General features: G+C 48.1%; 1 protein-coding gene across 2 annotated transcripts in view; it reads right to left on the bottom strand.

Moving 5' to 3' along the window:
• Positions 1 to 17,399: 17,399 nt before the first annotated feature.
• BTBD16 (BTB domain containing 16) overlaps positions 17,400 to 27,434 on the bottom strand; it is a 46,302-nt gene continuing 36,267 nt past the window's right edge. For both annotated transcript variants that reach the window (XM_058544175.1, XM_058544177.1), the window contains exons 10-15: positions 24,196 to 24,287; positions 23,244 to 23,326; positions 21,344 to 21,421; positions 20,225 to 20,323; positions 18,646 to 18,831; positions 17,400 to 17,523 (exon numbers count right to left, since the gene is read on the bottom strand). In XM_058544175.1, the coding sequence (XP_058400158.1) occupies positions 17,455 to 17,523; positions 18,646 to 18,831; positions 20,225 to 20,323; positions 21,344 to 21,421; positions 23,244 to 23,326; positions 24,196 to 24,287 (607 nt within the window). In that variant the 3' untranslated portion in view covers positions 17,400 to 17,454. The remainder of the gene's footprint in view (positions 17,524 to 18,645; positions 18,832 to 20,224; positions 20,324 to 21,343; positions 21,422 to 23,243; positions 23,327 to 24,195; positions 24,288 to 27,434) is intronic.

Raw genomic sequence — 27,434 nt, 5'->3', positions numbered from 1 at the left:
GGGCGATGGTTCCGGAGACGGGAGAGCGTGAACAGCCACATAACAGCGTGACTGTCCGACAGAACACTCCCACAGCAGCGCCTGGGTCTTTGCCACCAGGGCCTCTGCTTTCCCTGCTGAGTGGCAGGTGGGGTTGTGGGTGCAGTGCTGATTCTAGAAAACGGAAGAAACCCGGTTTTGAATTTAGGCTGTGCCAGGTCCTAGCCATGGGACAATTCGCTTTACCTGATCCCTAGTTTGCTCACCAGTGACATCGGCATGGCTATAGCAACATTTTCAGTGTGGATGCAGGATTGAATGAGATGCTGCATATATTCTTTGCCATTTATAGATCTTGGTATATAGTCAAGTGATTAGCATGCATAGAAATGAAGAGGATGAGGCTAAGGAGAGTGGCCACTTAACCCCCTAGCCCCGTCCTCTCCTATAGAGGAGGTTGGTCCATCCCTTATCCCCCGTAGGCCTAACCAGCCTTCCCAATCGACCCCTGGCAGTAGGTGTCTAGCATCTGGGGACAGGCACAGAACTCCTCCCACAGTCTGGTGTCCACCATTCTGGCAGTCCCAGCACTGGGCTCCTATGGTGGAAGAGGTGGAGAGGGCAGCCTAAGCCACAAGGTCTAACTGTCACTGTGGCCGACCAAGCTCACAGAAGGAAAGTCCCGGAAGGTGTCCAATCCACCCTTGGCCTCAGGTTCCAGGACTTTTCCACAGTATCCACAGGTGCCAGTTTTCTGAGGGATTCCCCAGCATATGAAACTCCCTTGAGCTCTGTCCCGGGCACAGGGCCTTGCTTTGGGCCCAGGTCTCTGCTCCCCAGCCGGCAGAGGCCCCCTCCTCTCTCGCTGTGCCCTTCTCCTCCCCTCCTCCTGAGTCTTTTTGAGTCCTTCCCTCCCTCTCTCCCTCTCGAAGGCCCCCCTCCAGTGCAGGTGATGGTCGCTCTGTGCTCTGTTGGATTTTGGGGTGCAGGGCCCGAGGGGGAGGGGTCCTCAACAAAGACCTGCATTCAGGGTAGGATACTTAACGTTCAGACCTTTCCTACCCTGAGGGGAAGCTTTGGCAAACAGATCTCCCAACATTATTATGCAAAAGAAGGTCGTGTCTCCCTCCTGGCCTCAGGTTACATAAGAAAAGCCCCCACTAATTATCTTGACCTCCAGCTACATTTAGATGGTAGTTTTATTCAACAAACATTTACTGAGTGTCAGGCACTATTCTAGGTACTTGGGATATAACAGTGAAAAAAACAGAGATCTCTGTTCTCTTGAAGTTTATGTTCCGTCTAGGTGGGGTAGGTGGGGGTGGGGTGGGAGGAACAGACAATAAACAGTAGACCTAATAAATGAGTAAATTATATGGTACATTGAAGGTGGAAGTACAAAACCAGATGAGGATTAGGGATGCCAAGGTGGGGAGGGTGTGGTCAGGAACGGCCTCCTGGAGAAGGTGACACTTGTACACACGCTTGAAGGAAGTGAATGAATGAGCCATGCAGATATTCACAGGAGAGGCACCCCGGCAGGGCTGTTTGTGGGAAGAGCATCCTGAGAACACGTGCGACGGAATATTTTAACTTTTAGGCAGTAAAAAGTTAGCGCCTGGACCCATGAGCTTTTGAAAAGGATTAAAATCAGAAAAAAAAAACCCCAAACCCTGTTAGCTCCAAAATAAGAAAATGACAATACTGGAATTAATAAACATTTAATTAAATATCCACACATAATGTAACATTTTGTCAACCTCCTTAATTGCTAAATTGAGTGTTTGAATTTTATGGCATTTAAAAATAACGTAGGGGCCGGCCCGGTGGCGCAAGCGGTTAAGTGCGCGCGCTCCGCTGCGGCGGCCCGGGGTTCGCTGGTTCGGATCCCGGGCGCGCACCGACGCACTGCTTGGTAAGCCATGCTGTGGCGGCGTCCCATATAAAGTGGAGGAAGATGGGCACCGATGTTAGCCCAGGGCCGTCTTCCTCAGCAAAAAAAAAGAGGAGGATTGGCGGATGTTAGCTCAGGGCTGATCTCCTCACAAAAAAAAAAAAAAAAAAAAAAAAAAAAACGTAGATTAGATTTCTTTCACTTCACAAAAAATTCCCAAATATACATGACTGCTAAGAAAGCATAGCCAATTATACATTACATTTCTTAGAGCTAACTAATTTCAAAAGCAAAATTATAAAAGCCCTTTCGAAATTTATAGCAAAATAAATTAGCTTTAATGTGGAATGGGCTGAGTTTTAAGGTCTGGTGTGATGAAGAGCGGAACTCCTGAAAGTAAGATTAGGTCCAAGACGGTCTTAAAATAGTTGGCGTCTAATGTTGGCATCATCGTACGGGAGCAGGTGACTTTTTAGGCTAGTCAGAGTTGCCAAGCAAAATGTAGTGTGCACACACTATGCGCGGGACTGGGTTCTACTGCATTGAGAGCCCGTCAGAGCCGAGGGAGTGCTGAGTTGATTTCTTCATTTTCTTATATAAAATTTCCATTCCCATATTGAATCTCATTTTCCAATTGCCTTCCTTGTCATTTCTGGGCTGAGTCAGTACATTTCCAATTCTGAAGATAAGACGATGGAGGGAGGAAGCAAAATTTTATCAGTTCTTCCTCCTACCTAGGTGATATACTGAAATTTACAGCTGTTGATGCAAATAATCCATAATCAATCTACAAATCAAAATTGGGGTGAGTTTATTATGAGCCAGGTCTGAGGACTATAGCCCAGGGCCTTCTTTCCCCAAGGAAGGAAGGAACCAAAGAAGTGGGGTGTACAGAGTGGTTATATATTTCCTTGGAACAAAGAGCATACATCACATACAATAGGAATGTCTCTTTTACTACTGTCATGAGTAACAACGTAAAAGAGAGGTGTTTTGTACGTAAAAGATGTTACTGTCATGAGCAACACCTTAGCTGGCACAGCAGGTGAGTGGTCACAAGGTGAGCATGGCAGGTCCGGTAATTAATCCTTAGTTCCAAGGAAGAGATGCTCATCCTTAAGGAAATGCCGATATGGGGAGAAGATACACCCCTATCTTTAAGGGCATCGTTCTTGTCTTCGGGACATTGTAAATGTTTAAAGCAGATATATAATGCATGCTTAATAGGCCGAATTAGTTTTAAACCAAATGACTTCCTCATATACTCCAATATATCCTACTGCTTTTCATTTATTCATCACAGGATTTGCTAATCAGAAAGAAGCTACCTGGGCATTTAGCAAATACCTACCACGTGCCTGGCACTGGGCTAGGCACCATAGTCCAAGGAGGTATGGGACCATCTGCCCTTGAGCCATCACGCCCCAAAGCTCATTGCATATGACTGTGCTGAATTTAGAAAGTCTGGTCCTTTAGAACAAACGGCAAGTGTTAGAAAGGGGTGGATGGAAACCCCCTGGAGTGGACTGAAGGGATATAGCCAGGTCTCCCACCTTCCTAGTCTGCCTCACCCAGGGAGCAACTCCCTTATTCAGAGACCATCTCAGCACACTGTCCTACCTATCTCTAGACCAGTGGTTCTCAAAGTGTGGCCCAGGGACCAGCAGCCTCAGCATCACCTGCCACTTGTTAGAAATGCAAATTGTTGAAGAACGTTTCCTTTCCCCTAAAGCAAGTCCAGGGTGAAGAGTAAACCATCAGAGCTGCTTTTCTTGTCCCTTTGTCTGCTGAGAAAGCCAGTGGCTGTAGATTCATATACTAAAGAATACAGCACACTTTCAGGATTCTTGCCTTGAACAAACAAACAGTCCGTTAATCTGTGGCATGTATTCTAAGTGTGCTCCATGGACTGGTGCTGGTGCACAGATGTCTATTATCCACCCTCAATGGGATATGTGCAGAAACTGAGAGTCAGCATTTAGAAACGCGTACAGCATTTTGATGTTGTGACATGCAAATGTAGGATCAGTGATGTTGGAGCTTGTAAGTCTTTGTTTTTCTAGTCACTTATTTTTCATTGTATTTTATGGAAGTGTCAGTCTGAGATGGATTGGGGGAAAAAATAAAACTGGTCCCCACCACAGACAAGGATTGCCTCTGAAGGCGTTTGAGAGACTCAGAGATCAAGAACATATGAGATTTGGGGGACTGGCTCTCGACTTCGAGCAGGACATGACTTTGCAGAAACAAAGAAGTTCTCTGGCTCTCTCTTCTCTCTCCCCCACCTCCTCATGGTACCACAGATTTTGAAATTCTAGAATGACTCAGCACATCTTGTTCTGAGAAAGGTGTTCAGAGGAAAACTTAGAGTGACACTAAGACCCTTTTGTGAGATTTTCCTAAACACTGGGTGACCAGGAGGAACACTTAACTAGAGGAGCCAAGCTTGAGAAGGGAGAACAGGCAGGGCAGTGGCCAGGACGGGAGGAAGCAATCTGCAAGGATGCTACAAAACAAGGCCAAGGAGGAGAAAGATCCTGAAGGAGAAACACCTCTTGCTTCCTCCTCCCTCTCCCATCCCCAGTCTCACCAGAACCTTCAGGGAGGAGCAAACTCTAATGTGGCAGGAGAACCAGGCAGACTCTTCCAGAGATCCACTGACCCTCCCTCAGGCCCTTATGGTAGAAAACCACTTCATGGGCTTCCTGGGCTTTTTCTACTTGGCTAGTTTCTGAGGTTTTCCGGCCCAGTGAGCAGTGGACTTCTATATGCAGCATTTGTGCAGCAGGAAGAAAATAGAGTGATGACCCCTGGAGGGGTCAGGGGAATCAATCTAGGAGGTGACCCGGAACTGAGACCTGACTGATAAGCAGAGGCCAGCTCTTTGAGGATCCAGGGAGGACTGTTCCAGGCAGAGGAACAGAAAGTGCAAGGGCTCAGAGAGGGGGAAGATTTCAACGTGTTTAAGCAACAGGAAGAAGTTTAATGTGGTGGGGCATGTGGAGCAAATGAGAGCATATGAGGTCCATGAGGTAGGCAAAGGTGCGACCTCACAGGATCTTGTCGGCCAAGGCGAGGAGTTGAGTTTGCATTCATCATATTCAATTAGCATTGCTGGATAAAATGCAGGATGCCTGGGTATATTTGAATTTCAGATAAGTTCTGGGACGTGCGGATACTAAAAAAATTATTTGTGGATTATCTGGAATTTAAATTTGACGGGCATCCTGTATTTTTATTTGCTAAATGTATTTCCAAGTCCTATTTGGAATGCAGTGGAGGGTTTTAAAGCGATGGAGTGACGATCCATTTGGGTTGTTCAGCCTGCTGTGTGGATTGTGGGCTGTGATGGGGCAGGAGGAGTGGGGATCGCAGCAGGTTAGGAGAGAGCATAGGTGCTGGCCCAGGCTGGTCACCTCAGAGCACAGGCAAGCAGGTGAGTGTACATTCCAATAGATGAGGTCCGAGGCCCATCCACTCAGGGTCTGTTGACTGAATACCTGAGCAGAGGGCATCCCAATCCTCCGTCCAGCCCTTGGGTTGCAGGGCGCCCTGGCCATCAGCTCTAAACTAAACTCTCCTAGACACCTGGAGCACGAGAAGCCTTGTGACATCCAGTATCCCGCCTAGCCACCATGCTTGCTGGCTCTCCAATTGGACTCAGAATGCAGGTGCAGAGAGAAGGAGGAATGCCCAGGGAATCACACACGAGTTCCAGAGAATATGCCACGTTACAAAATGTGCGGTGTGGCCACACCTGTGCAGGGAGTGCAGCAGCAGCTGTGAACCAGGTCTGGGGATCCTCTAGGGAACAGCTGTCCCGGAGAGAAACTTTGGTGGATGCCATCAGGCAGGACGTGCAGTGGCCTGAGGGTCCCAAGGCCTCATCAGCAGGGGGGCACCACCGCACATTAGTCCAAATGCCAGTGGCTTGTGTTTACCCCCCCTCAATGGCTCACTGCCTTATTTCTTTGGGGGAGTTTCAGGGCAATACTCTGTCTTCAATCTCTTGGTGACACCCACTGCCTGTAAGACCCCAAGAATGGCGTCTCTCCACTGCCACCTGAGCAGTGACCCAGGTCGAGGTTGAGGTTGGCCAGCGATCTTGAGATGCAGCCTTTGGGGGCCAGAACCTGTCAGGCAGTGTCTACTGAGCTGCAGCCATGTGTGCAGAAATGGGGCAAATGCTCCCTACTCCCTTCTGTGTCCTGCCTTGTCACCAGGCCCCAAGCAGCGCAGCTTGCACTCATGAGGCTGTCAGAGTCCCTTGGAAAATAGTTCATTCAGCTCTGTCTGAAGGTTCTCCCCACTGGACTGGGGCTCAAATCTGGGGAACCAGGCAGGGTTAGGCAGTAGACGTTGCTCCAGGCACCCAGCCCTCCATGGAGGCATCTTCCCTCCTCGCAAACAAGCTCATGCAAATAGACACCTGCGGGCTCACACCTGTTAGCTCATCAGGCCCACCCACCCAGTTTGGCCTCACCTGGCTCTGGCTGCATCACAGCAAATCCTTCCATTTGTGCAGGACTTCATAATTACATATGATCCTGTATTCATTTCTCGTGGCTGCTGTAATGAATTACCACTAACTGAGAGGCCTAAAACAACACACATTTATTCTCTTACAGTTCTGGAGGACAGAAGTCCGAAATCATTTTCACTGAGCTCAAGTCAAGGTGTGGGCACGGCTGGCTCTGTCTGTTCTTTGTCTCCTCTAGCTTCTAGAGACTGCTGGATTTCCCTGGTTTGTGGCCGCATCACTCCAATCTCTGATTCCATAGTCTCCTCACCTTCTGTCTCTGATCTGCTGCCTCCCTCTCATGAGGCCCCCTGTGATTAGATCAGGACCACCTGGATCATCCAGGAGACTCTCCCCATCTCAGAATCCTTAACTTAACTACACTTGCAAAGTTCCTTTTTCCATGTAAAGTAACATGTGCAGATTCCAGGGATTAGGACACAGATATCTTTGGGGCTATTTTTCTGCCTACCACACATCCCCATTCATCACCTCATTTCATCTTCCCAGTGGCTCTGTGAGGATGAGAAACTGAGGCTCAGATAGGTTAGGTGATTTGCTAAAAGTTACACAGCTAGAAAGTCATAGGGAAGGGGAGGAGGAATCCACGTCCTTGTGATTCTAACTGATTTTAACAGATTATAAAACAGAGCAAGAGGAGGAAGAGGCCATGTGAAAAGGTCTGCTGCTTTCCTCTCTGTGATTTCTGCGCCCCAATGTGCCCGAGAGGGCCTTTGTTCCTACTTCTTTCTTTCGAGGGTTAAGAGTTGAGTGTCTGGACACAAAGGGAACACCTGCAGACTGTCCTAGTTCAGGAGTGACCCACATTAGAAGAAAGAGCTGAGCAGCCACAGCTGGGTGCCTGTCTTGACGGCAATTCAAGGCTTGGTTGCACAGCATGCTCACATGTGGTTTGGTAAATGATTTTCTCAAATTAACCCATGAGTTAATAATCTTCCTGTTACTTAAGGAGATGCTCCATATCCCAGAGACTGAGGAAATGGGGAAAGGAGTGGGGACTTGTCTCACTGGTACTGAACTAGCAGAAAAAAGACTCTAGAGCAATATTGCTTTGTTTTAAACTTAGCATTAGATTCACTATTTAGCTGGTGTCCGAGGGAGCCAGCAAGCACTATTCACTCCCTACGTATCTCAGGGCAGGTAAAGTACAGTCGCACTTGCCTGGAAGGAAACGTGCTCAGGCCACAGTAAGACATCAGTGACTCATGCAGAGCTTGTCAGGGAGGCCACGCAGTTGGCTGTGCTGATTTGCGATGCAGAGATTAAAGAGAGGTTAATCACCGTGTTGGAGACTCACCGGGCCCCTTCTGGTGTGCCGGGCAGACACATGACAACCCCCGGCTGCCAGCTGCAGTCCCATCCCACTCGCATGACGCCTGCTTCCTGCTGGGTTTTCGTGACGCTGCACCCAAACGTCCCCTAAGGGAGTCCAGGAGTAAATCAGGCTCCTTTGTTTGGGTGAGAAAATGGGTCAGGGGAAGGTGTGTGGGGCTGGCCAACAAACCAGGAAATCCTGTTCAATGAAATAAAGGTTCAAGTTGCCTTTGCTTTAACTCACATCAGCTCTGAGAGTGATTGACCTGCCTCTCAAAGTGTCAGCTGGTGGCTGCCGGGAAGTGACTGGGACACAGAGAAGCAGGAAGGCTCTGCACTGCTGGTGGGAAGACAAATTGTAACATCTGTTTTAGAAAGCAATATTATAATACTGAATAGAAGTTGCATGTGCCTTTGTACCTATTAATATCACATTAAAATATATTTAAAATATGCATATTTTAATATGATCATGTATGCTTTTAGAAATTGTTTTGTTCTGGAAATCTTGCCACTAGAATGCTTCAACAATAACTTTTTAATGATTGCATAGTGTCCAAATGTACCAAATTCTATTTGTTGGACATCAAAGGTCATGCTGATGTTTTATGCTATAAACAACTCTTCAAGGAATACATTTGCAGCTAAATTGTTGGCTACTTTGTGGATTTTGTTGTTATTAATATAAATATCTGAAGTGGATTTGTTTAATGAAAAGGGTATGTATTTCAGTATCTCTTGCTGGGTAATAAACCACCCCAAAACTTAGCGGCTTAAAACAACAATTAATTATTTCCTATGATTCTGAGGGTTGGCTGGAGAAATCCTTTGCAGTGTGATCCCCTTCTGAGGTTGGTCATGTGACTGCATTCCCCTGGAGGGTCTGCTGGGCTGGAAGGTCCCAGATGGCCTCACTCACGTCTGGCCATTGGTGCTGGTAGTCGGCTAAGACACTCGGTTCTGCTCCACGTGGCCTCTCGGCCTCCAGTGGGCTAGCCTGGGCAGCTGCCTGGCATGGTCCCAGGGCAAGAGTGGAGGCTGCAGGGCCCTCAAGGTCCAGACTCCCAAACTCACACGATGTTACTCCTGCCACATTCTATTGGCCAAAGTGAGCCCCAGGGCCAGCCCAGAATCAAGAGGATGGAGAAATAGACACCATCAGTGGAGAAGCAAGGCCAAGGGGACGGATACAGGGGGGTGGGGGTCACTGGGGCCATTATTATAATAATTTACCACAGTAGTTACATCCTAAGCCATTTTCCAATACACTGCCAAATTGTCCTCTGAAAGGTGGTACCAATTTATACTGTCACCCACCAGTGTCCTTTGAGAATATTTATTTTTAAACAAACTAGTGCAACCACATCTGGAAGAGTGCACACAACATGTGGTAGCAGAGGAGCTTTCTGTCCCCTGAATGGCCACAGTCATACCCCTGGGTGGTAACCCAGGACCTGGCAGCACAGCCCACATTCACGCAGGGCAGTTAAGGGGCAGTCATTGTCTTTGGACAGAGCAGGAGGAGCTGTATGTCTCTCCAAGTCTGCCCTTTTGGCACCATCTCCAGGGCTGTCACTCCTGCCCAAGGCCCCATCCTCTCTCCCCGGATCACCACAAAAGCCTCTTAAGTCTGCTTGTTTCCACTCTGCCAGCCCCCCACCCCTTTATGCCGGCCATATATCATGCAGAATGACATTTTCAAAATGCAAATTTCATCAGGTTAGACCCAGGCTTAATATTTAATACTCCTGGCTGCTCCCAAGAAAGAGACCAAAACCCCTCACGTGGCCTCCAGGTCCCACCAAGGTCCAGCTCACCTGTGGCTCCAGCCACTTCTGCTTGCTCCGTGGGCTCTGGCCACGTGGCTTCCATGTCTTCTAAAGGTGCCAGGCTCCCCCCGCACGTGTTGCTGTCTGGACTTGAATCTTTTCTCAAACCCCAGCTCCTCCTCTTTTTATTTTTAACAGCTTTATGGAGATATAATTCATGTATCATATAATTCATCCATGTAAGTATATAGTTCTGGTTTTTACTATATTCACAGAGTTTTGCAACCATCACCATCAGTCAATTTTAGAACATTTTCATCACCTCAAAGACAAACCCTGTACCCTTTGGCTACCACCCCCATCCGCTCAGCCTCTTTCTTCCCCTGCCCTCAGCAATCACTAATCTACTTTCTGTCTCTATATTTTTCTGTTATGGACATTTCATATGAATGGAATCATATAACACGTGGTTTTTCACAACTGGCTTCTTTCACTTAATATAACATTTTCGAGGTTCCTCCATGTTATAGAATGTATCAGTACTTCATTCCTTTTTATGGCTGAATAATATTCCATTGTATAGATATGCCACGTTTATCTGTTCATCAGTTAATGGACGTTTGGGTTGTTTCCACCTTTTGGCTACTATGAATAATGCTGCTACGGACATTTGTGCAGAAGTTTCTGTGTGGACATATGTTTTCATTTCTCTTGGGTAGATACCTAGTGGAATTGCTGGATCATAGGCAACTCTATGTTTAATCATTTGAGGAATTTGCAGACTGTTTTTCAAAGCAGTTGCACCATTTCACATCCCCACCAGCAGCAGATGAGGGTTCTGATTTCTCAGTGTCACTGCCCCGGGCAGGGGCCTTCCCAGGCCTTGCACCCCCTCCTGGGGTCTAGGTCAACTTTCTTTGCTTTATGCTCTCAAAGAACTTGGGTCCCTCTCTTCAGGGCGCTCAGACATTCATTAGTGAAATGATTCCATGAGCACCCGTTTCTCTCCACCCTGTGGGCTCCATGAGGGCAGGGCCTGTGCTGTTCACCTTTGGAACCCGAACCCAACCTGGCCCACAGCAGCAGCTCACTGGAAATCTGGGGAATGAATGAATGAGTCAGGGAATGAAAGTACAAAGGGCGCTGACTCATTTGAGGTTTCAAAGCACAAAGTCACAAAGAGGGGGGATGGGAGCCTCCTGTCCTATGTTTGCACTGTCCACACGGTAGCCACTGAAGGCCACCCACACATGTGTAGCCACTGAAGACTTGAAATGTAGCCAATGTGACTGAGAAATTAAGTTGTTAATTTTACTTCATTTTAATTTATTCAAATTTGAATAACCATCAGCGCGGGTAGAAGGAGCCAGGTAACAATGGTACTCCTGATCCAGAGCTGAGTTCTGCTTCTGTGGCATTAGAACCTCCTTTCCCTCAACACAGCTTCTCCCTGTCCCTAGGGAGGTGGCCTTCAGCCAGCAGTCCAGGCGAATGTTTGGGGTGGCTGCAGCCTGAACCTCAGGCACAGTTGACACTACTGCTCCACTCCTCCGGGCCCCCGGGAAAGACCGAGAGGCTCAGGACCCTGGAGGGTCTCCAGAACCAGGAAGGACCTGGTCCTTGTCCCCATGGTTGGTACCGTTGTTACCCCGCTCCTTATACCTGCACTTATGGCTATTTAAATTTAAATTCATTAAGATGAAATCAAATGAAAAACTCAATTTCTCAGTCACACTAGCCACATTTCAAGTGCTCAGTGGCCACACATGGCTAGTGGCTACCATATTGGACAGGGTGGATATAGGACATTTCCATCATTGCAGAAAGTTCTATTGGACAGCACTGCCCCTGAGGTTTCCCTCACAAAGGTTTCCCTCGTCTCTGTCTCCTCCCTACCCACCAGCTCTCAAGGCCTCAGGGCCTGTGGGCCAGCCTCCACCACTTCCTCCACCATCCCCCTGTGTGAAAATGGGGTGTGAGACTTCCCCCACCCAGTTCCTGGGGAGCCCACCCTTCTCCCCAGCAGCTCAGCAGGCCCCAGCACTTCCCCTTCTCTTCCTAGGCTTACAAGAGCAAAAATTTCCTCTCTCCTCTCTGGTACCACAGACACCAGTCTCCAGGACGCAAAACCTCTAAAGAGGGGAGAGGGAAAATGTACCTCTTACTTCTTCTAGTTCATTCTTATTTTGATGAGCCCATGGGAAAATAAGATACAGTTCCTTCCTTCCCCAGATCCTCCTTCTCCTGGTTCATTGGCTCAACCATTCACTTCTGTTCTTTCCACTCAAGGGATCAGAGAACCCAATGATTGCAGCTGGAAAGGTCTACGAAGAGCATCCAGATCAACCTTTTAATTTTGCATGAGGGGAAGCAGGCCCAGAGAAGGAAAACAACCTGCCCAAGACCACACAGCGCCCATCCTGACCTTCAAGTACTAAATGACTCCAAGAAGCAAAGGACAAACAGGATAAATTGTATGAAGCACATGCTACGTGTTAGGTGCTTTAAAATCACACATCAATTTATTTAACACGTACCACAGGTTTTCTTGCCAACTTCAGATTAGGCTCTGAGGCTCAGAGAGGTTAGGTGACTTGCCTAAGGCCACAGAGGTAGTAACGGGCAGAGCTAAGGCCCGAACCCACGTCTGCCTGACTTCCGGACCCAAAGAAGTTGCTGTGCTCAGAGTGAGTTTTGGGCCATCTCGGTTGGGGGGGAGGGTGTGGGGAGGTAAGCCAGACGGTGGGTGATGGGAGAAGCCCACGAAAAGAAGGTTCTGGACGTGGTCCATGAGGTGTGCTGTTGACCAGTGCTCATGGTCACTGGTTCGGGCAGTGTGACTGTGGGTCTTTACGTTCTGGTCTAAGATATTCTCACCTGTAAGAAAAGCTTGTAAGATCATCTTAAGAATTGTTGTCTCATAAATTACACTCCCCAAGTTCAGAGACTTTGTGACATGGACGCTGTGGATGTTTGAATGACCAGAGCCACACCCGGGATGTACGAGTTCACTTGCAACCACTAAGAAAGGAGGACTCGGTGCTGCGATATTTATCCTACCGCTGAAATTCTGGCTCCCGTTTTTTTGAGGCAGACCTCGCCCCCTAGTGGAGAGGGGTGGACTCTCTGGATTACAACAAATAGTTCATCCATAGGAGAGTGCCTCATCAAGGTTCTGTTTATTTCATATTCTAGGAATCATCCATAGGAGAGTGCCTCATCAAGGTTCTGTTTATTTCATATTCCAGGAAATTTGGTTTTAAAAATAAAATAAGCCACTGTGGTGAAACAGATTCACAGGTTTGCTGTTGTTGGATTTTTTTTTGCACTGGCTAAGGAGGATAATCGAGTGTGTGAGGGTCTAGTGGGGAACCCTGTTGTGGAATTGACGTTCTCAGATTGGAGTTGTTTCTGGGTGTAATTGCAGACCTCTTGCCTCAGGATCCCCAGAGCCTGTTTGAGTGCAGATTCCTGGGTGTCTCTCAGATCAGCCTTTTGAAACTGGGGCCCAGGGATCTGCATTTGCACCAGCTCCTGGGTGATGCTGGTGACATTCAGTCCAGAGCTGGGCCTGGAGACGAGCCTGCTCTCAGCTGTCTGAACTTCACCTGGGTACCATTTCTCACTGATCCTCTGCCTGCAAGGACCCTGCCCATCCTCCAAGGCACATTTATGTGCCACGTCCTCAGTGAGACGACCCTCACCCTGTCCCAATGCCCCTTCGGAATCAAATGCAATTTCACATGTGACAGCACCCTGCGCAGCACGGCCCAGCGGTGCCACAGATGCTCAGTGCATGGTTCTGTCGAGCGTATAGTGGTGTTCAATGAACACTTGAATTAAGCACCCTAAAACATTTCACCTCTTCTCAGTGGACCAGGGAGGGTAATGGAACACATGGGCGCTGTGGCCAGGCCTGAGTTGGCCCCTGCTCTACCACTCTGAGGCCCCTTGGATGGGTGAAAGCCTTGCTCTCTGGGGCTCAGCCCCCACTCTGACCAGATGTGGAAAACACACCTAAGTCATGGAGGGTTGGAAGAATTCAGTGAGAGCGTGCGTGTCAAGTGCCCAAAAGGTCAGAGGTGCTTAGTAAGCATCTTCCGACCAGAGCTGTCACTCCAGCTCGCTGGGCCTGTTTCCTCCACTGCACAATGAGGAGGTGGAAATGACGTCAAGGGTGCCTCTGCCTGACACTCCAAGTCCTTCTGCCTCTTGTGCCTCCCCGCTGCTGGTTTGAAAGGCAGGATGCAGCCCAATCCTTCAGGCCCTCACCCCATCCTCTTTGGGGTTGCCATCCTCCTGTTTCCCTGGCTTTTGGACCCCTCACAGTTTTACAGTCCACGTTAGGGAGATGTTTTTGGCATTGTTGCTTTGCGAGTTTCTCCCACTCTTGTAGACTCTGGAAGCACATTCCAAATAGCTAAGCTAGGAGAGTTGATTTGCTCAGAAAGTGGGCAATCATTCCTGCTCCAGCAAAGCTTCCCAACAGCCCCTTCTCTCTTGGACATCTACAGACTGGCTTTTCAGAAGTTTTTAGTTCTTTTTCTTAAATGAGTTAGTTATACCTTTTTTTTTTTTTTGTGAGGAAGATCAGCCCTGAGCTAACATCCATGCTAATCCTCCTCTTTTTGCTGAGGAAGACCAGCTCTGAGCTAAAATCTATTGCCAACCCTCCTCCTTTATTTTTCCCCCAAAGCCCCAGTAGATAGTTGTACGTCATAGCTGCACATCCTTCTAGTTGCTGTACGTGGGACGGGGCCTCAGCATGGCCGGAGAAGCGGTGCATTGGTGCGCGCCCGGGGTTCCGACCCGGGCTGCCAGCAGCGGAGCGCGCTCACTCAACCGCTAAGCCACCGGGCCGGCCCAGAAGTTTTTAGTTCTTATGTTCCTTATTATCCTATAGGACTGTGGTAAAGTACCATGAGGCTGCTCTTTCTCTACAGCCAGTAACTTCAAGCCCCCACACGTCTGCACGGGGCTGGCCCATAAAGGGGCTGTCACATGCAGCCGTGCCTGCAGGGCACATAGCCCTGAGAGGGAGGCACAAGGGCTTGTTTATGCCCTTTTTATAGACAAGGGAGCAATCTTCACAGAGAGGAAGTGACAAGTGACTTCTCTGACTTTGCACAGTTAATCAGTTTGGAGGTGAGGCAAATACATCATCACCCTCTTCCCCAGATACCTCACTCCTCCATGGAAGAAACCATCCTGTTTAACTCTTGAGAAAAAAAATTCAGGTTCTAGGAAGCATGCACTGCATAATCCCATTTTGAATGGGAAGAAAGCTATAAATGCACCTAAGAATAATTCTGGAAGGTGGCCTGCCAAACTTCTGAGGGATGGGAGTCCCACTGGATTTTATTTTCTTCTTTGCATTTTCTCATTTTTCTTTGATAAGCTTGTATTATTTTATAGAAGTAAGATTTTGTTTTTTTAAAAATGAAACTATCATGCTTATTTGAAAATAAACTACAGCTCCCTATGAAAACATGGATGGATCTCTTAAATATAAGATGAGATCCATCCATGAATGGATGGATGGACAGATGGATGGATGGATGGATGTTGGGCAAAAGGAGGCAGTCATGAAAGAGTGCATGCTGTATGATTCTGTTTATTAAATATTCAAACTAAATGGCCAAACTAATTAATAGTGATGGAAGTCAGGGTAGTGTTTACCTTTTAGAGGTCGTGACTGAGAGAGGGTACAAGGTGGGGCATCCGGGGTGCTGAGTGTGCTTTTTCTGTTTTTGATCTGGGTGTTAGTTATATGGGTATGTTCACCTTAGTACTTCATTGAACTACATTGTAGATTTTTTGCATTGATTTTCATTTTTTAAAATATTGCATTGAAGTCTTATTTATCTGGATTACTGAGTATTTTGACCTGAAGTGAGTACCTCACTTGCCTCACCCTAGTCCTGGCCCTGTGCGGATGGGAGGAATTATTAAGGTCGTGTTTTCCAACAATTTACTCTACTGGCCCACATGTGCCAACTCATCAAATCCTTTTATATCATGGACCAGTCTGGAAAGCATGATCTACTCTAGGGATTCCAAACAGAGCGAATATAATACAGAGAACTGAAGAAAGAACAGGGGAGAATAAGGCAACCCAGAGACTGGCAGTAGCAGGAAGTCTTCACCCCCTGGGGGTGAAGGGACACAGGGATGAGGTGGTGCCACCAGAAGCAGAAGCAGACCCATCTGATGGGCGCTGGCAGGAGGCTGAGTGAGCTGGAGCCATGAGGGAGACACAGCTGCTGCTAGAAAACACCCTCCATGCCAAGAGAGTGAGAACTCCCCTGCTTCTCCTGTTCTCTTGTCCTCCGAGCTCCCACCACCACTGACCAGTGGCTGGACCTGGCCAGAAGCAAGCTAGTGCTGGAGACCGGAACAGGGCTTGCAGGAGGGGCATGATGCACCTGAGAACAGACCCAATACCCCATCCTGTGCTCCAATTCTTCCACTGGGTCGCCTTCACACCTTCCCACTAGCCTTTCTCCCTCCCAGGTCACTCTGCACATGGCATCAGTCCTCTGCTGGGAAGTGTGATGCTCTATCACGTTTCCAATGACACTGGATAACACACTGTGGTGGACACACCCTAAGGTGACCCCTTGTATGTCCTCTCCCCTTGAGTGTGGCAGAACGTGTGACTTCTAGCCCAGAGAATGTGGCCAGTGCGACAGGATATCACTCCCATGATTACCTTATGTCATACAAGACTCTGTCTTGGCCAACTAGAATGAGAGAGACTCTCCTGCTGGTCTTAAAGACAAACAGCCATGCTTTGAAGTTTCTACAGAGAGAACCAGCAAGGAAGTAACTGCAGGGGGCCTCTAGGACTTGGGCAGCCTCCTCCCAACAGCCAGCAAGCAGCCAGGCCCTCAGTCACATAGTCATGTTTTCAGATGAGAACACAGCCCAGCTGCCACTACATTACAGACTTGTGAGACCCTGAGCAAGGGAACCCAGTAAAGCTGGGCTCCTGACCCACAAAAACTGTGAAATAATAAATATGTGTTGTTTTAAGCCACTAAATTTGTGGTATGTTGTTACACTGTAATAGAAAACTAATCCACAAAGCGAGAAGACTCTCTTACCTTACTTTTTCCAAACCATAGAGTTCCATTTAAAAAGGTGGGATGGTAAATAAGATAAGTCACTCCATACCTTATAATTGCTTGCTTCCCTTCCTACCTCTTGTTCTGGCTGAGCCAAAACTGCCAGGGACAATGGCCAGGTGTGTTGTTCTGTGCAGCACGCAGAGATGTAATGGGAAATGGGGAGCACCTGATGCTCCCAGTTGGAGTATGTTGTTATTGCTGGTGCTCCCATTGGTGAGCTCCTGAGGATGTGAAAAGTTAGGGCTGGACTTAGGGGGCTTTGGGGCCAATGATGGCAAATGGACTCATGGCTCTGGTACTTTCCATCCTCAAATGATACAAAAGTGGGTGCCACGGTCTGAATGTGTTCCCCCAGAATTCATATGTTGAATCCTAACCCCCAAAGGTGATGGTATTAGGAGGTGGGCCTTTGGGAGGTGATTCAGTCATGAGGGTGGAGCCCTTACAACTGAGATTAGTGCCCTTATAAAAGAGGCCCCAGAGAGCTCCCTTGGCCCTTCTGCCAAGCGAGGACACAGGAGAAGACGGCTGCCTATAAAACAGGAAGCGGGCCCTCACCAGATACCACACCGAATCTGCTGTATCTTGATCTTGGGCTTCCAGCCTCCAGAACTGTAAGGAACAAATTTCTGTTGTTCATACACCACCCAGTCTGTGGTATTTTGTTATAGCAGCCCAAACAGACTATGACAGCAGGCAAAAGTTCTAATGGACCATTGCTAATTAGGAGAGTCAGCTGAATACTTCAGTAGTCCCTTAAATGTCATTTTATTTTCCTTTATGCAGATTAGTGGAAGAAAAAAATCCCATAGATTCTTCTGGAAACTGTCAAGATACTGGGAAGATGAGTGAAAAACTTGCATAGATTGGGATGCCCACAGTTTGGACTTTCAAGGCCTAAAAGATGAAACAAAACAAAGAAAATGGGACTTTTAGGATAAACACAATTGCCCTCTCGAAGGTGGAAGAGGAAGGTCTCACGATCATGGAAGGTGGAAGTTCTCAACTCTGGCTGCACATCAGAATCACCTGGGAAGGTCTTTAAAACAAACTTAAAAAAATTTAAGTATAACTTAAACACAAGAAAGAGCACAAATCTTCAGGGTACAGCTTGATGAATTTTTACAAGTAAGCACTCCTGTGTGACCACCAGCCTGATCATGATAAAGAACACCTCAGGCACCTCAGAAATCCCCTTCGTGTTCCCTCCTGGTCAATATCTCGGCCTCCCCCGCTCCCATCTCCACAAAGGAAATTGCTATTCTGATTTCTAACATCATAGAGAATAACTTGGGGATCTTTAAAAAATACTGATACCTGGGCCCCACCGCAGAATGTCTGGTCTCATGATCTGGGTGACGCTCAGACCTGGGGACTTTGCAAAGAGCCAGGTGATTCTGATGTGCAGCCAGGCCTGACAATTACTCACTGGTTGAAGGCTAAGTCCCGTTCCCTGCCGGGCAGCAAGGGAGGCCCCCAGATGTCCTTTAATACACAGCTCAGAGTTCCTCCCAGGACTACAGACAGGCTCTGTGGCAATTTTTGGATTTCGGCTGTCAGGAGCCAGGCCAGGTACCGAATCCGCCTGGATGCTGGCGCAGCCCACTGAGGCAGATGGACCAGGCTGTGGATTTCAGTGGACATGACGAGTGACGTCCAGGCAACTGTGGAGGTGCTGGTGGCAAATGCACTCCACCAGACCTCCTCTGCTCCAAAAACAGTCCCTGTTGACATTTATAAAATGGTTCTGGTGTGACTCACATCAGGCAGTCCTGCAGATTCGATTTGCAGCCAAATTAGCAGATTTGGGTTATAGTTTTCAGTATCCCCAGCTATTCTCTCTAGGAGATTTCTCTTTAGTGTTATTTGGAGCTGTGATAATCCTTGAGAAACTGAGCAAGCTTCCCCACTAGATCACTGGAGATGGAAAACCAGTGATCCTCCAAGAGGGGTGGAGGCAGAGAAAGAGCAAAAAAGGAAAAAAAAAAGAGAAAAGAAAAGACAAAGATAAACACTCACGTGGCTTTTGCAGGATGGCTTGACCAACCCAAACTTCTGTGTGATCTGGTTTGTCTGGAACTCCTGCCACTTGCCATCCACCAGGGCCTGGGCTCTGATCTCGTACTTCACCAAGCGCTCCGCTCTCAGGCTAACGGGGCTGTACTCGCTGACCATGGAGAATTTCAAGTCGGTGTGCCTTATTCTCTGCAAGAAGGGTGATCCACCTTAGGTGGAACTGAAACTGGGGTGACCCAGAGTTAGCGTAACCTGGTTCCTGGCACTTCTTCCCTCCTGTATAATGTATGCAGAGAACCCAACAAAGAGGGCATTTCCCGTGGCCCCATCTCCTGAGTTTCTCTGCTGCTGAGTCAGTTGGCATTTGAGCTTTCACCGTGAGCAAATCACTGGCCGACAGACTGGGGTTTGGCCAACCCAGAAAAACGCCATTAAGTCAAGCTGTATTGAATTGGAAAGTTTTTACTATTGCTTTTCCAGAATTTAAAAACCAACATAGCATTCATATGAGCATTTCGACTGGTGGTGTTACATAATTTGTCTCTTCCATCCAATGGAATCCATTGTGTAGGGAAATGCCTGAATCACTGAAGACCAAGAACTGGCCAAGAAAGAGACGTGACTTGCTCAAGGGCACATAATGAGGTAGTGGCAAAGCTGGGACTAAAACTCAGGTTTCTTCATTTATTTGTCCATTCATGATACAAACGTACCTCCCTGTGTTCCAGGTACTGTGATTGGCAGTGATAAGAAGACTAATAAGATACGGTTTCTCAAGGAGCTTGAAGTCTTAGAGTCTTATAAGCACATCCTAAGTGGAACATAGTGGTCCCTCATCATAGTTGTCATTGTCATCATCGTCATCATGATGTAGTGCTCTATGTGGCAGGCTCTGTTCCAGTCCTTTGCACGAATTAACATATGAGTACTCCCAACAACCCAGTGAGGTGGGTCCTATTACATTCTCCATCTTAAGGATCAGGAAACTGGACATAGAGAGGTTCACGGGCTTGCCAAGGTCATACTGCTCACCAGGCAGTTTGACTTCAGACTCTCTGCTCTTAAACACAGCACTCTCCTGCCTCTCCTAAAAGTCCAGCAGGAGCATCGAGGCGAAGCCATCCACCCTCCTGAATTCTCTGGGGTCTGTCTACTGCCTGTTTTGCCACTCTAAACAAGACCGCTCCCTCTCCTCTTGTGGGCACTACCTGTTACCTCCACGGAAGAATGACCATCCGTAAAGCATCACCCATCATGTAGGAACTGAAGATGAATTGAGCCCCAAATGTGGAGTCCAAGTCTGGAATTTAACCCCAGCTTTGCCAATAGAGGCCATATGAACATGAAGACATTCAATTCTGAGATGCTCTTCTGTTAAATGGGCTAACAATAGCAACCTCCCAAGGTTGTTGCAAAAATCAAATGACATCACCTCTATGAGCGTGATTAACACCAGGCTTACAACACATTCCATGTTAATTATTAACTAATGATTAGTCAAATATTATTAATTTAGTATGAATTGACTCTGAATCTAAAAGACTGTCAGAGACACACCTTTCCTGTACTCTGTCCTTCTTACCTGCATGCAAAAACTATAAGAGGTAGTACCATGTTTGGTTCCCTTTATCTCAAAGAAGAATCCATATATGGCAATCATTTTTGACAAAGTTGTATATTCCTAAATTGGGAAAGATAAACAACAAAGTGACAAGGAAAAATATCTTCAGTACTCAAAGGCAAAACAAATTGCAGTGACTTCACCAATCCTACCGGTTAGCGCTCAGTGACACATTATCTCCTTTCGTGGGAAGAAGAATGAGTTAAGCATGTTCTTAGATGACCTATGGTCTGCAGACTTTTGAAACAAAGCATTTTGCTCCAATCTGATGGGACTAAAAGACACTCCATACTCACGGTATTGCAAGGTGTCCTGGCCACTGTGGGGTGCAGTCTATCCACTTAGGTGGGTTTCTGCCAGCAAGGGGCAGACCCAGCCCATCCAGGCCTGACCCAGAGGGGAGGCTCTGATGCTAGATTCAGGGCCCTGCATCCCTGAAACACAAATTCTTTTGAGATCATTACTGTATGGCTTTAAAGAAGTTGAAGGAGAGCAGCAATTTCTTGGAGAACTGTGCCTATCACAAGGAACCCAAGACAGAGCGTGGCCACCAACCCCAGATGCTCCCCTGGTGACTGAGCGCCCAGATGCCTTGCAGCTGAGCTCCGCGACTCCCTACCGCTTTAATTTTGGGCCCATCAGAATAGCCTCCCAGAATAGGTTCACCCTCGTAACCTTAAACACGGGCTTGGAGTGGAATCTCTCAGTGAGCAGCTGGCAACTCGTGATGTTTTCGGGGAAGAGGATGACCAACTCATCCCAGTTTGCCTAGGCCTGTCCTGGTTTTAGAATGGAAAGTCCTGTATCCCAGAAAAGCTTCTCCATCCCTGGAAAACTGAGACAGTTGGTGATCCCTGAGGGGAAATTTTGGACATGCACATCAGGTTAATGAATGGCCTAGCCCAGGCCCTGTCTTGTGAATTTTATTTCCTAGGGGGTGGTGAGCAAGCAGAAGAGACACTACGATTTCCTCTCTTACCTCTGCCTTCCTACCAGAGGTAAGAAGTGATAGTACAAAGGCCCTTAACCAAGCACGGGAGGGGACGTGTCTTCCCTTTGCTTGGGCCTAGAGGTCAGTACCTGGTTAAAGAGCAGCCCGAATCTCACAGCTTGGGTGGTAAGATCCTTCACGTGGGCCATGTCGCCCCCACTCACCAGCTGAAAGGGAAATGCACACAGCTTACTGGCAGCCTGATCCCCAACAGGAGTGCCTCTCATCATCTTCCCGTCAGTTCATTGATCCCCACAACCCCCACCATGCTCGAAAGAGAGTTCTGTCTCTGGATCCTACATTCAGCCATTAATCCAGTCTGCAGTATTTACCGAAAACCTACTATGTGCTAGGTACCATGCTCAATGCGTTCAGAAAATGCAAAGATGAGAACAAAGAAAAATGCCTGAGCAATCTCACTGGGGAAAGAAAATATATACATAAGTAGCCTGATCACGAGGCAGAGAATGATCATGGCCGTAAAGTCAAGAGCAAGTATGATCATGCATGGCAGGCTCCATGATATCGGCAGCAGCAGGCAAAAGGAAGGAGGTGGGTAGGGTCAGAAGGACATGAAGAGGGTGGGCGGGGGGACTTCCCGAGGTGTCCAGCCCCAGGCACTGTCCTCTCTCTCTGTTGCCCCTCCCCAACTCTGCTCTATTAGAGCACAGTTCTGAATTACGCCCCAGAGAAGCATTGTTCCATGGAGTCGTTACTACTGTGCAGTGGCACCGAGCACTGTGGTTTGCACATTACAATCGGTATTTGTTGAGTTGAATTGAATTTTAACTAATGACTCACAAATCTTCAGAACTCAAACACTGCTCTACTTCATCTCTAAAAATGCAAGATTGGAAACATATAAGAAGTACAACAGTTTGCATAGACAATTCACAAAGGGGAAATGCCACATGGAAAAATATTCATATTTACTAGTAATAAAGGAAATGCATATTTAAAAATGAGATGCCATTGTTTGCTTCTCAATTAACAAAAGTGATCTGAAATGAAAATGCCCTACGTTGCTGAGCACGTACAAGTGGGGCACGCTCATTTCTTACTGGCGGAAGAGTAATTCGGTCCTGAATTTGTTAATATGTATCAAGAACAAAAATGCACACTCCTTTTATGGCCAATATTTTCTACTCTTGAGAATCTCCTATAAGAAAATAACTCTAGGGGCCGGCCCGGTGGTGTAGTGGTTAAGTTTGCACGCTCTGCTTTGGCGGCCCACGGTTCGTCGGTTCAGATCCTGGGCGCGGACCTACGCACTGCTCATCAAGCCATGCTGTGGCGGCATCCCACATAGAGCAACTAGAAGGATGTACAACTATGACATACAACTATCTACTGGGGCTGTGGGGATAAAAAAGAAGAAAAAAAAGAATTCTAAATATAGTAAAATAAACCATTATGTGCAAATATGTTCACCATACAGTCATTTATAATAGTTAACAATTAGAAACACCAAAAGTTTTCGACAGTAAAGGAATGGTAAAATAGCATTGTTTACAGAATATTCTTTCGGTGGAAGAGTTTGCAGCCATTAAAAATGGTGATAGGAAGCACATTTAATTAAGTGTATTTACAAAAAGACTGAAAGGTAATAAAATGCAATGAGGCCTCAGCAGGGGTTGTCTTTGGGTGACGGGTCTGAGGGTGTGTCTTTTCTTTCTTTCAATTTCTCTGCATTTTGAAAATGTTCAGTAATAAGGGGACTTGGTGTGGAGGGCAGTGTGGCCAGTGCTCCTTGACCCCATCTAACTCCCCAGATTAACACTGTGGATGCTCTAAGCTCCTGGGTGCCAAGGCTGGGCCTCCCGCTCCCCCTCCAGGCTTGGCTCTCCCCACTTCCCCTGGTGGAGGATCCAGATACATCCTGACCTCAAAGGCCCAGAGAGTTCAAATGCAAAACACATCTCCAGAAAAAGCAAAGTCAGAAAGGCAATAAATTTTGGTAATTGTTTCCTTGCTGAGCTGGCGACTCACTGCGTGGTAATGGTTGGCTGTGACCCGGACCAACCAGGACTCGGGGAAGAAGTTCATGTGCCTTAACTCCTCCAGATCCTTGCCTTGGAACAAACACAAAGGGAACATTTTATTGATTTATACATAACAGAACCGCACAAGTTTCATTTACAGAGAGAAAAAGGAGAAAGTCGGGAGCTGAGGATTGGAGGGCCTTCCCAGGGCCCTGGGAATCATTAGTTGTGTGGAACCCAGATGGCACACTACAGAACACTTTCCCCCAAGGCGTTCACAGCCCCCTGGCTGCTATCCTGGCCAAGAAAGCAGACTTGAGATCTGATAATCAGTGTCTATGGAGTGTCTAGAAGCAACTTGTGCAAAACTACCTGGGCTCCATCAACTGTCCCTGGATTTCAGAGCTATTCATCCTATCTGGATAACTGGAAATGGCTTTGAAAAAGTTCTCAAATGATCTTTCAGATGCAAGATCTCACTGGGTGGCCTCCTGGGCTGCCCAAAACACAATATTTCCCTCCTCTTTCCAAGTCACAGCTGCGTTCCCTCGGGCCCAGAGCATCAGGCTGAGGACGCTCAAGTCGGGAGCACACACCCAGAGTTTTCTCCCAAACTGCTGAACAAGCGACCTAGACAGCATGCCACTCTAAGAGGCAGGGGACGCGGTTAGATGGCAATAATGCAGACTTGGCAGCTGTGTACTCTTTCACCTCCAATGAGTCCCTTCCACCCATCGTCACATTGCACGAAAGCTCTGATTTTCCCCATTTTACAGACAGGGAAACTGAAACCAGGCGGTTACATGACTTTCCCAAACCCACAGAGCTTGGCAGTCACAATGCCAGATCTCAGCTAATTCCTTTGGAAACATCTGGTGGAGCTTCCTTGGGGGTGGCTGAGGTGTGAGGCAGGTCCCCAACAGCCTTCCCTTGGATGCACTCACATGGGTTGGGCTTACCTTTGGTGATGCCGTGCAGACGCAGGGAAAGGCAGAGGGGCATCAGATTCTGTCCTGTGTCCCGGTCCAGAAAGGAACACTTCCTAGGGAAGCTTAGCAGAGGCACAAAGAGGAATAAAAGACTTTCAGAAAACTCATTTCTGGAATAAGCTAGGGCTAGTGAAAGCCACGTCAAAGAGACCAGTGGTTTCACCAGCCAGGGGTAGATGATGCCTGGTTCTCTGTAGATGGGCGAGGGGTGTGGAAGCAGAGGGCAGCTGAGACAACCTTTGTGAAGGCTGACACCAAAGATTGTGAGGAGACAAATGGTTATACCCTCCCCGCCATCTACCGCTGAGCCATACACATGGGAGGTGCCCAGCAAATACTTATTAAACGACTGATGGGAACACATGTTACAGGATTTCAGGGTACATTTTCTCCCTTGAGGCTCACAAACTCCCTGTGGGACACACAGGGAGGAAAAGTATCATTGGCTGCACTTCACAGGTGAAAAAACAACGGCTTAACCAGGACTTGAACCCGGGACGTCTGCTTCTTCCTCGACGCACGCTGCCTTTTGAATAAGTGGCCAATGTAGGCATTTCAAAAGCACTTTCTGGTAGAATTAAAAAGAAAAAAATGTTCGATGAGTGGGTAAATAGTGTTAGAAGCTGGTTTCACCATCAGTTGTGTGACAGTCAGTGTCAATACTAAACTCCAGTTAATTTCCACACGTGGCTGAAGGTCAGGGCTGAGTTAAGACGCTCAATTCCCCTCGAGAAGACACGTACACGCAGACACACACCCACGACTCTTGTTTTGAAACAACTTGCTTCATAAAATGGCCACTTTTCACAACGGGGGATAATTTTTCCAAGTCCCTTTGGAAAGACAAAGTCATTCCCTTAAGGCAGATCCTGTATGAGACCAGCCAAGGGCGCTTTTAGATTATTTTTCCATGAATCAAGAGTGATGTCCAAATCACACCCTGTCCCAGCCAGACTGAATGCACCGTTGGCCCCATGTCCTGCCTCTGCTGGAGGTGTCCGCAAACCTGCCTGTGGACCATTCATTTTCATAAGATCTGGGAATTCCTGGGAATCTCCAACTCCTCTCCATGTCAGTGGCCCCAGGAGACAGGTTTAGGGGTGCCGAGGCATTGTGCGAGGTGAGGGGGCACAAAGATGAATCAGTTGATTCAATTCAATGACTATTTATTAGAATCCACTGGGTGCCTGTCTCTGCGGGTGGACAGATCAGGTATAAATAAAGGAGGGCTGATACTTTCAGGAGTGCAAGGCTATTGATCCTAGAACCAGCCCTCCCTTACCCGGGGCAGGTGGGGCTGGGCTAGTGTGGGCTGTGCCAATGTCCTGAGAACATGGATATCTTAGCTGGATGAATAACACTCCCTTGCCTCCTTCCCTGCCTCTCTGTCACCATTTGACGGAGGAACAAGCTGGTGGCATCATGGCTGGGTGTAAGGAGGGAAGAAGGGGCCAAGCTGGCACAGTGCCCCCAGCCTAGTTGAGTGCTCTGGGGAATGAGCCAGTGCCCATGGCAAGGGCTCCCACAGCCTGGCGCTGCCCCCTGAGAAGTGAGCACTTGCTGGAGCTGAGGTTAAACACAGATTCAGCCCAGAAGGGAAAGGAGAGTGTAGAGGACACCATTACCCCTCCAACTCAGAAGCCCTCAGGTACCAACTCTGCAGCTTTGTGGGAAGGCTGCTAGAAGAGTAGAGAGGGAACCAAGGCCCCTGGTTCTCTCTGTGAGAGACACTCGGACCCCATGGACCATCACTCAGAACCTCTCTGGACAGACTTCCTCTCACAGAAGATTCTAGAAGAGCTTTGAGGAGACAGGTGATCGGACCTTATGCCCCTTTTCGACCACAGGGAAGTGGCACTGATGCTCACCATGGTGGCTGACTTGGGGAGGTCATGGGTCAGCTCACTCATCACCCAACCATGCTTCAGTTCCCTGAGCCTGAGTCCTGAAGTCAGATAGACCAGGTTCCAGTCCTAGGCCAGCCGGCCATCAGTCATGGGACCAAGCCTCCCTGAGCTTCAATCTCCTTCTCTGTCAAATGGGGACAATAGCCACGCGTGCCTCCCCAAGTAGTTGGTGCTTGGCACAGCTGCTGGTTCCCAGTGAGTCCTCAGTACCTCATGATTACCACCATTGTCCACTCATCCCAGAGAAAGTGACCTGGACTCAAGCCGGCCAAGTGCATGGAATTGTTCTTGGTGGCATCCATTATCACTGCCACCCTCTAAATCACCCAAGCCATGGGCCACCCCAAAGGAAGAAAACAGTGGCCTCAGCTGCTGATTTTCTAAAATCTCAAAGGATCTGAGGGGTGTGGTCCAACCCCTGGGACCAGTCAGTATAAGCCTGCCCCCAGAGCCCAGTGAGGTCGATGATTGCAGAGCCGGGACTCTACCCAGGCCTCCCGAGTCCGTCTCCCCTGGTGCCTCTCACCTGTCTAGGTGTGAAGGCATCTGCTCCTCTCTGGCTCAACGGCGAGTGCATTCACTTGTTGTCATAGAAAGTGGGAGGAGGCTTGCTGCTCAGTCTGGGGTCCTCTTCCCAGGGCTATGTTGGTGGAATCAAAGGCTGGCATAGCTTCCCCTGGCACTGAGCTCTGTCTGTGCAAAGATCTCTTTGGGTTTAGCACTGACTTTTCTGGGACAAACTTCAGGCCATGGTCTCTGCCTCCTAAAGTTCATCAAGAAACCCTTGGGGGGGCTGGCCCGGCGATGTAGTGGTTAAGTTCGTGCGCTTCGCTTCCATGGTCCAGGGTTTGTGGGTTCGGATCCAGGCACAGACCTATGCACCGCTCATCAAGCCATGCTGTGGCAATGTCCCGTATACAAAATAGAGGAAGATTGGCATGGATGTTAGCTCAGGGCCAATCTTCCTCAAGCAAAAAGAGGAAAAAAAAAAAAGAAGAAGAAATGCTTGGGGCATGACCGCTTTAGGGAGGACAGTTCACAGGTCCTTGATACTGAAAGACATGCCCAGGTTGTCTCTGGGTCCTTCTCTTAAGGCCCTGGGGACAAATCTCCCACAGACCTCCTGAAAGGCAGTGCCCGGGGACATGTCTCCCTCTGCCTGGCACAGACTGTAATTTTAGAGCTGCTCTTAGCCACAACCTTCTCACTTCCTCCATCCTGCCATCTGTTGGAGTCATTTACCCTTTCTGCTGAGGGTTAGACTCAGAGCCCTATTAGCCCCAGCACTTCAAATCTGAGCCA

Source organism: Diceros bicornis, chromosome 6 (genome assembly GCF_020826845.1).
Source record: "Diceros bicornis minor isolate mBicDic1 chromosome 6, mDicBic1.mat.cur, whole genome shotgun sequence".
NCBI classification, from domain to species: domain Eukaryota; kingdom Metazoa; phylum Chordata; class Mammalia; order Perissodactyla; family Rhinocerotidae; genus Diceros; species Diceros bicornis.
The sequence above is the reverse complement of the archived record's forward strand: the minus strand, read 5'-3'. Positions and strand labels throughout refer to the sequence as shown.